We start from the raw sequence: 10,007 nt of genomic DNA, 5'->3' as shown, positions 1-10,007 counted from the left end.
TTTGTTCACCTGTGCCATTACCTTGGTTGGGCCTAGCACATTCTACTACTTTTGCTGCCCTTCCACAGACCCTTTAAAGTGCATCAGGTTTGTAGAAAAGAACCAGAGCATCAGCAAGCAAGACACCATACTGCCTCTATGTTTCTAAATCAGCGGAAACATTCAGAATTGGTTCAGGCTTAATGAAATGAGTCTTTTTTTTAATTTTTAAATGTGATTCTTTTTTTTATTTTAATCATTGTTCATATACAGTTTTCTCCTTTTTACTCCCAATCCAGTCCCCCCCCCCCACCATGAAATGAGTCTTTACTGTCTTCCCTTTAATGAAGGGCTATAGGTCTTTAGCATATGTTTTTGTATCTGCTACAGAGGTTCTCAACTCTGGCTGCCCATCAGCTATCAGGGAGTAATGTAGAACTTTGCCCCAAATCTATTGAATACGACTCTTTAAGGATGGGGTTCTAACAATTAGTATTTTTAAGAAACTGTGCGGGTGATTGTGATGTACACCTAGAATTGAGGGCCATGCACAGTACGACACATCAGGTTCTCCCAGATCTGTAGAGTAGAGGAAAAAGACATCTAAGAGAACTGATTGATAAAGATAGATGCTATAAAATGCCAGAGGGATATAAACCTAGAAATAACTGGGAAGGGAAGGAGGAGTCAAAGATGGACTTCATAGTAAAAGTGACATTTCAACTACCTCTTGGGCCTTGAGCATGAAAGTATGTATGAATGGAAAAAAAAAATTGAAAGTGGATTTACCAAATAGATGGCAGATAGGAGCTGGGAAAGGAATGTGCTTAGGTTAAGTGCTACAGAGTTAGAAAGCTCTGTAGTATATTTGGGATCATAGGTATCCCAGAATGACTTCCTGGAAAATTGTTTATCGAGGGAATACGGAGTTCTGGGGTAGTGAAACTACAAAGGTGGATGAGAGTCCCTGCTCTGTATAACCTGCAAGATCTAGTGGAGCAGACATACACGTGACTATGTGAATAGGTTATAGTACAGTTGAAAAGGACCACAAGAGAGACAGGGATCAAGCAGTCAGGGAGCAAAGGAAGGAGTGACAATGCCACTGAGAAAAAGAGCTAGGTTTGGGCTGGGCCTCAGGGTGATAGAGTTTTTCAGTTGGTAAATAGTATCAGCTAACATTGAGCATTTATTATGTGCCAGGTACTGAGTGCTTTATATTTATAACTTGTGTAATCTTCACAGCAACTCTATAAGTTAGGTGCTATTAGACCCATTTTGTAGATGAAGACTTGTCAGGATTTGAAATGAGGCAGTGAGGCTTGAGTCTCTACTCTTTTTTTTTTAAAATTAATTTCTAGAAATAGGGGAAGGGAGGGAGAAAGAGAAGGAGAGAAACATCAATCAGTTGCCTCTCACATGGCCTCAAACAGGGACATGGCCCACAACCCAGGCATGTGCCCTGACTGGGAATTGAACCATCAACCTTTTGGTTTGCAGGCTGGTGCTCAGCCTACTGAGCCACACCAGCTACAGCTCGAGTCTCTACTCTTAACCCAGTAGATTTAAGACAGAAGTAGTAGTTTTACAGAGGCACGGAGTCATAAAAAGATGAAAGTTCAGAAGTTTCTGAACCTGAGTTCCCACTCAGGAGTCTGAAAGCAGGAGGAAATGAAGCTGAAGTGGGGGAGTGGACTTGAGAGGTGTTTCTGAGGTGTGGTCCACAGGGCCTGGGGGTTAAACTGGGGCTTGAAGAACAGGGAAAGTGTTTTTAGCTGGCTGTATTACATCCATGACTTGTTCCTGGGATAGGTTATATGAAATAAATGCTTGAGTTCTTCCTATATTTTAGAGCTAGCTTCTAATTTTATTAGGAAAGCCTAGGCTAATGCCTGCTTTTTCAGTGTCCTGGATTTGGGAACCATTCTAACACTCTTTTCCAGTCACTCTGTTTTCATTTATTCATCAACTCTTCTTGTTGGAGGAGAGAGCAGATGTGGGCACCAGGGGATGGTGAGGTGAAGAGAAACAGATGTTGACAAACAAACCAGAAATGAGAGACAATGAGAAAGGGCCAGTGTGGTGGGGGTGTGGGAAGTGAGGAATATAAAAAACGAGTGACAAAATCCACTGACTTTCTCTACTTTTAATAGTAGAGTGCACATCTCCCCTTCCTGGCATTTCTAGCTGTATACAGAGCACCTTGCTATTGTGTTGTTACTATTGTTTCTCAAAAGTTTATTAACTTCTTAAAAGCTGAAAGTATGCACACACACACACACACACACACACACATATACACTTTAAATATTTTATTTATTTTTAGAGAGAGGGGAAGGGAGGGAGAAAGAGGGGGAGAGAAACATCAATGTGTGGTTGCCTCTTGCACGCCCCCAACTTGGGACCAGGCATGTGGCCTGATTGGGAACCAAACCAGTGACCTTTGGATTCAGAGACCAGCGCTCAATCCACTGAGCCACAGCAGCCAGGGCTGAAAGTATATTTTTAATAGAATGCTCAGTAAAGAGTAAAGTTCTCCTTTCATCTCAGATTCTCAGTTTCCTCCTCAAAGGCAACCCGGACTACTAGATTCTTTTGTATACTTCCAGAGCTATTCTGCATAGTTATGTCCCCATCTCCACCCCACCTTTTTTATTTCTACCTCAATTGTTCCTATTGCCCCCCTCCCACTTTATATCAAGCGGGAGCATGATATAGGTCCTCTTTTGGACCTAATATTTTCTCATTTAATTATCTATCTTGGACTTGATTCCATACTGTGTGTGTGTGTGTGTGTGTGTACTCTATGTAGGTAACACTTTTTTAAATCACCCAAGGATATATTTATTGATTTTTTTCTGGGAGAGAGAGACAGAGAGAGAGAGATTGATGTGAAAAACATTGATCAGTTGCCTCCCGCATGCACCCTGACTGGGGATTGAACCTGCAACTTGGTTATGTGCCCTGACTAAAGATCCAACCAGCAACCCTTTGGTGCATGGGTCGATGCTCCAACCAACTGAGTCACTCAGCCCGGGTGATAACATTGTTTTAACAGCTTTCAGTTTATTCCACCAATCTTAGATTGTTTCCAGTCTTGCTATCACTTAACTGCCGCAGTGAACATTTTACATATATCTTTGCCAGAGGCTGAAAATTGGACACCCATGGCTATATCTATGAGACTTTTAGGGATCACTCCATTAAATATCAGACATTTTCAACAAAGAGATTTCAAGGTGGAAATTCTAGCAACAGTGGGCCCACATTACTAAACGCAGAAATGTGACCCTCAGCAGCGGTCATTCCTTATAGATGGGTCCTGTACTTTCTAGGCTTCTCATTGTCCTTTCATTTTCCTGTTGCCTTTCTTAGGCCAGCTTTTCCTATTACATTACTTGCCTGGTTCCTGGAGCATTGGATTTGTGCCCTCTCTTTAGTACATCAGTTTAAGACTTTCAAGGTGATGGTTCTCAAATGTTTTTGTCTTAATGCCTTTAACACTCTGTGCCGTTCTTTTCTTACAAGAAGCTAAGTATAGCAAGATTTCCACACAACCGAGAATGGGAAAGGAAAGGAAACCCATGAGATCTAAATTACAAGTGGCCACTTCAGCTTTGGGGGCTGCCAGGCATGGGATGAGTCTTTAGTTTACTACCTTGGGAATCACCTCCCTGTATCTGGTTGTTCTGTGGCCCTAGGCAGGTTCACTCAGTTGACTAGCTTGGCTCCATTCTGAGGAGAATTTAGTGATTCGTAAAATTGTCTGCTATTGCTGTTAGGTGCATCCCATCTTTCTCTTTCAAAGCTGGCAGCAACTGTAGACCAGCCCCAATAGTAGCTATGTTACTATTAGAAGAGGATGATGTTACTTTATCAACTTTTAATTTGATCTTTGTTTTGTCTCCCACATTAGAGATGATTTCATGGATAGCCACTCACCTTCATTCTGGCTCTCAGAACTCCTGGGGTGTAAATGACCCAAGTGTAAAATCTTGAAATTAATCTGACATTCAGCCCAAACCTCACAGTAATCCTGCTCCTTAGTTTGCTGTTTTCTGGGTGTCCAAACATTATCCTACTTTGTTTCCTCTCTTTCGGTATTTGGTCTGGCTCTTGCCTTTGCCAAATGACAGACCTCTCTTATTTCTATTTTGTATTGTTCCTAATATCCACTCCCTCATTTGCGGGGGATGGGGAGGGTGGGAATGAGGAAAGGCACAGGGGTCCCCAAACCTTATTTCCACTTCAGGAAACTACCCTTCTTCAGATGACACCATTGAATTGGATTTGCCCAGTGAAACTTCACTAATATTAAGGCTAGAACTAACACCCAAAGTATTTTAGCAAGTTTCAATAACACTGCATGTATTGTCTCTTTCAATTTCTTTCTCCTTATTTTGTCTTATTCCCTTCCAGGGCTCTTCTCCATTAAAAAACAAAAAAACAAAAAACGTTTTAATGTGGCCCTGGCTGAGTGGCTCAGTTGGCTGGAGCATTGCCCCCATGCACCAAAAATCTGAAAGTTTGATCCCTGGTCAGGGCACATACCTAGGTTGTGGGTTGGATCCCCAGTCAGGGCACCTATGGGAGGCAACAGATCCATGTTTCTGTCTCACATCGATGTTTCTCTCTTTTCCTTTCTCCCTAAAATCAATAAACATATTCTCAGTTGAGGATTTAGAAAAAAAGTTTTAATGTGGAAATTTATAAGAGTCGAGAAAGAAGTTGAATGGATCCCTATGTTCCTATCACCTAGCTTCAGTAATTATCAACATCTTTCCAATCTTGTTCCATTTCACATCATATTTTTTCTAATTTTTATTAATGAAAATTATTTTTTAAAAGTTTAAGCAGTACAGTGATCACCCATAAAACCTATCACCTACACTCAATAATTGCTAACACTTTACCATACTTACTTTATTGACATACCTATGTGAACCACCTGAATGTTTGTTGCATACATCATGAAACTTCATCCTTAAATATTTCATCATGCACCTGTTTCTTTTTTAATTTTTTAAATCCTTGCCCAAGGATATGTTTTTAATTGATTTTAGAGAGAGGAAAGGAGAGAGAGAGAGAGAGAGAAACTTTGATGTAAGAGTGAAACATCGATCCATTACTTCCCATATGTGCCTTGATCCAGTATCAAACCTGCACCCTAGGTGTATGCCCTGACTGGAGATCAAATCCTCAACCTTTTGGTGTATGCAATGATGCTCCAACCAACTGAGCCACCTGGTCAGGACTCTTCAGGCACCACTTAAATATTGTAGTATGTCTCCTACGTAACCACAATTCCATTATTGCACTTCAGAAAATTACCAATACTTCCTAGTATTAGCAAATATTCCGTTCATGTTTGAATTTCCTCAATATCCCCAAAATATTTAGAATTTTAAAAATCACAGTATCCAAACAAGATCTACACATTACATTAGATTATTATTGCCTTTTTAATTTCTTATTCCTCCCCCTTCTTATTCTCTTTTCCTATTACATTGCCTTTTGAAGAAGAGACCAGCCTAGCTGTCTTGCAGAATGTCTCACATTCTAGATTGGCTGATTACCTCCTTACAGTGTGATGTGTTTAACTTGTTTCTTTATCCCATGTAAATATCCAATAAATTGCAAATTAGGTCTAAAGGCTTGATTTGATTAAGATTAAACACTTTGACAAGAATACTTCATAGGTGATGCTACATACTTCTTATTGCTTCTCATTAAGGATCACATAATGTCAAAGTTGCCCTACTATTATTGATGCAAAGTTTGATCACTTGGGTAAGGTGTTGACTATCAGATCACTCCATTTTAAGTTATTATTATTATTATTATTATTATTTTTTAAAGATTTTATTCATCCATTTGTAGGGAGGGAAGGGGGAGAGACAGAGAGAGAGAGAGAGAGAGCGAGAGAGCAAGAGAGAGAGAGAGAAAGAGAAACCTCAATGTGCGGTTGCTGGGGGTTATGGCCTGCAACCCAGGAATGTACCTTGGCTGGGAATCGAACCTGGGACACTTTAGTTCCCAGCCCGCACTCAATCCACTGAGCTACACCAGCCAGGGCTTATTTTTAAAGAGATCTGTTTACTTATTTTTAGAGAGGGGAAAGGAGGGAGAAAGAGAGAAACATCAGGGTGTGGTTGCCTCTCACGCCCCCCACTGGGCACCTGGCCCGCAACCCAGGCATGTGCCCTGACCAGGATTGAGCCCAGGACCCTTGGGTTCTCCAGCCAGAAGCACTCAACCACTGAGCCACACCAGCCAGGGCATAAGTTATCTTTTTTTTCTGTGTGATTTGCAAACAATCTGTGTTGTGATATTTGGCACCATGATAATACCCTATTCCCTAACAACATTTTGCTTCAAGTTTTGGTAATTTATAACACTTGCCTGAATCAATTATTTCATTTTGGGTTGCAGAACGAATGGGGATTTTCTAACCCTTTCATCGCTTATGCATTTATTAGATGGCACTCTTTTGAAAAAGAGTTTTCCCTTATCGACTAAGAATCAATTTCAGTTCTTCCTAAACAGAGAGGGTAAATGCTTCAATATTTCCTTATATTTAGCAATTTTCAGAGTGAGGAGTTGGTGTAAAAGTTACCTTAGCAAATTTGTTTTTTTCTATTTTTGAGTAACTAGATTTCCGAGGTTTTCCCGGTTGTTATCTCAGATGGATGTCCTCAGCCATCTCTTTTTCCCTGGTCTCCTTTATTCTCCGCGACTGCCAACTCTCTCCGCACTTGCGCCTGGACTTTTTAATCGTCCCACTAGGGGCCACTAGATTCCTCACTGCCCCCTTGCTGTCGCTCTATCATAGACTTCGCTATGTGCTACCAGCAGTCGTATCGCTGGTCCCGACGCTCTCCATGGAGCCGCTCTAGGCTATTGGGAGGCCGTCCGTTTTGCGTGGGGAAGGTTTGGCCGACGCGGTCGCCTCGCCGGCCCCCGGGGCGGTTAGCGCTTCCGGGGTCGGAGGGTGCGCGGGGTTGAAAGCGAGCCGCTCCGCCCCGTCCCCCTCCCAGACCAGCAGAGGCAGCAGCCGGAGCAGCCGCAGCCTGCGCCCTCTCCCGCCCGCCCGCCCTCCGCCCGCCCGCCCGCCCTCCGCCGCCCTCCACCCGCCCCGGGGTCTCTTTCCCCCTTCCTCCTCCTCCTCCTCCACCCCCCCCTTCCTCCTCCGCCCGCCCGCGGGGGCCCCCTCGCCTTCCCGCCCGCCCCTATTGTTCCGCCCCCGGCCTCCCGCCCTTCCCCTTCCCGCCCGCTCCCCTTTTCCCCTCAGTCGCCTCGCGCCTGCAGGTAAGCTTCAAAATTCTCTCTCCGCCCCCGGTTATAGCGCTAATTTCAGTCTTGCCATCTTTCTTAGCGGGCTTCGGTCCTCGTCACGAGCCCCGACCTCGCGTAGTCTCGCGTGAGCGCCTACCTCCTTTTTCTGCTTGCCCGGCCATTCACGCGAGGCCCTGGCTCCTTCGCGGCCTACTAGGCCTCGCGCAAGGCCTTCCCCCCTCCCCCCCCCCCCCCCCCCCTTTTCCCGGTGGCGGCTGCGCAGGAGTTAAGGAGAGCGCGCGCGCAGTTGGGGTGGCGGCGGTGGATTTGTTGGTTGAGGGGGGTGGGGGGAGGAGAATGGCCGACTTGCTGGCCTGGCGGGTGAGCGCGGCTCCCCGCGGGGGTCAGGCGCTGGCGCAGCCACGCGAAGAGACACTGCTAGTCCAGCCCCTCCCCCTGGGTCGCAGCGCCCCCCCCCGACCGAACCGTTTTTATTTATTTTTTTTCTTTTCTAGTCGAGTGATTGCGGGGGGCGGGGGAACATTTTTTAAGTGGAAAGCGCTAGGGTGACCGTGGTGGGGAGGGCTGCGGAGTTAAAGAAAGGGTAGATGGGCTCCCAGTTACCGAGTTGTTCAGGACGTTCTCTCGGGGTAACGAATTTTGAAATTACAAAATGCTTGCCGATATAGACCCAGACGGAGCTATTTATAGAAGGGGTAATGGACTGCAGGATTAACAGCTGGATTGCTGGGATTGTGTACATTTAACACTGACCTAGTCAGGACAGGAATCTGACAGGGATTTTTTTTTTTTGATGATGATTTGGAATTAGAAATGCACCTTTGTGCCTTACCTCAAGAAATGGCTTCATATAGGTTTTCAGTTGTCTTGCTCTTTCAAACTTGACTTGTATTTGTAAAGTGCTTCCTATTATATTTGAGTGGGGATAAGGAATTAAACTGTTACTTTGTTACCACAGCTTATTTAAAAAAAAAAAGTCATTCTTACAGACCTAACTCTGTCCCGTCTCTCCTTATCCCCGCCAGCACTTTTGTTTTTCCATGATTGAAAAGTATTGAATTATGGAATTCTGCCAGCAATTAATTATAAAAACGGGGGGAGGGATGTTTTGGGGCTGCAAAGCCCATCTTTTAAATAATCACACTCTTAAGATACCCATGAGGCAGCTTGCCTTATACAGAATGGTCTGGAAGCCACTTAAACGCTTTTAAATATTTAGGGTAAAGGCTTTCTGTTAGAGCCAAGTTAAAGTTAGAGCGATGGCTAGTTGTGTGAAGGGAAAACTAGCTGTGAGAGAGCCACCATTGAGTTTTGAGGGGAGGGATACTAGAAAGTTCACTAGAGAAATTTAACAACTTTGGAGAGAGCCTTTTTTAAGATGTCACAGTTAAATCTTAAGGCGGTATTTATTATAAGCAAAGATACATCAAAAAAAATTCTCTTCACATAATCAATGTTCTAAAACAAATGTTAAGATATTGAGGATAGGTGGGGAAAGGGCCTCCTCCATAGGAAAGGCTTGTTATTGTTGTTACTTAAAACAACTACACAATAAATTTTTAGCAATACCAGTTTTATTTTGATTATTTTCTGTGGAAAAATATTTGAGGGACTTGAATAAAGACTGAGAGGTAACAAAGGTTAATACGCAGAAGCAAGGAAAATTTTAAAATCTGAGTGACTATCAACTTGGGTTGGGGGAAGGCTATACTTTAATGAATGTATCGAGTCATTTCCTAGAGGGGAATATGGAACACCAAGCCTACATAGAGGGCATTGCAGATAATAGCTTTTTCACTGAGGTTGTTGATTTAAATCTTTGAAAAATCATTTGGTGTCATTTATCAACATTTAAACTTTTAATGAGAGCTACATCTCAATTTCTTTACCTAGGAATTACCACCAGTAAAAAAATTACTTGTCCTCTGTAGCTTTCAGTCTGAGCTACAGGGAAGCTCCTTCCTCTCTATCAGGGAAGCAGAAGGTCATTTGCCCTCTTTGTAGTTGGTTGGTTTGAGGTTTGCCCTCATGATTTCCAGGTGTTTCTGTATCCTGTTGAAGCTTAATTCTGCTGAAGGACAACTAATGCACGTTCAGCAGTTCCCCTTAGAACCATTGCCAATTGAAAGAATCTTACTCATCCTGAGAGTCAGCAGAAACCTGACCATTAATGAGAGCCTGGAAAGTCGCCTTCTATACGCTTAACAGAACCTGAGCTGCTAATGCATTGTGCTGGATGTATATAGCCAACCGATAGGCTGCCACTTAAGGGAGAGTCAGTAACAAACACTGATAATGATGAAAATAACAGGGAAATATTTTTCTTCTGTTCTCTTTTTCTCATTTTGGTCATGTTTGCATTTCAGTTTTTGGCTTTCACCCTCCCCCACCCCCCCACCCCCCACCAGTGACCAAAGATTTGACCACTCAAAAGTCCTGCTCCCTAGAACACTGCTCAACATGGACACCGGTGTGATTGAAGGTGGATTAAACGTCACACTCACTATCCGGCTACTTATGCATGGAAAGGTATGCACCAGCTTGGGAAATTGGGTCATAGTAACTGCTAGGGGAGGGGCCAGGAAGAGAGGGCAGTATCTTGGAGCTCATCAGATTAGCACTGTAGGGTGTCTGGCTTTACTCCTCTAGCAGTGTAGATCAGAGTGTAATGGAGAAATGGACAGACTTCACTGGGAAGCTCCACTGAGCAGCAAAGGCTTAATTAGAAGCTA

General features: G+C 43.6%; 1 protein-coding gene across 30 annotated transcripts in view; it reads left to right on the top strand.

Moving 5' to 3' along the window:
- Positions 1-7,016: 7,016 nt before the first annotated feature.
- The window catches only part of PCBP2 (poly(rC) binding protein 2), a 21,959-nt gene continuing 18,968 nt past the window's right edge, over positions 7,017-10,007 (top strand). For 15 of the 30 annotated variants that reach the window (XM_028533111.2, XM_028533108.2, XM_028533103.2 and 12 more), the window contains exons 1-2: positions 7,156-7,287; positions 9,642-9,804. In XM_028533111.2, coding sequence (XP_028388912.1) covers positions 9,736-9,804 — 69 coding nt within the window. In that variant the 5' untranslated portion in view covers positions 7,156-7,287; positions 9,642-9,735. Of the gene's footprint in view, positions 7,288-9,641; positions 9,805-10,007 lie in introns of all 30 variants that reach the window. The other 15 variants (XM_036018930.1, XM_036018931.1, XM_036018928.1 and 12 more) reach the window with 9 other exon arrangements.

Source organism: Phyllostomus discolor, chromosome 2 (assembly GCF_004126475.2).
Source record: "Phyllostomus discolor isolate MPI-MPIP mPhyDis1 chromosome 2, mPhyDis1.pri.v3, whole genome shotgun sequence".
NCBI classification, from domain to species: domain Eukaryota; kingdom Metazoa; phylum Chordata; class Mammalia; order Chiroptera; family Phyllostomidae; genus Phyllostomus; species Phyllostomus discolor.
This window is presented reverse-complemented; position numbering and strand designations above follow the sequence as displayed.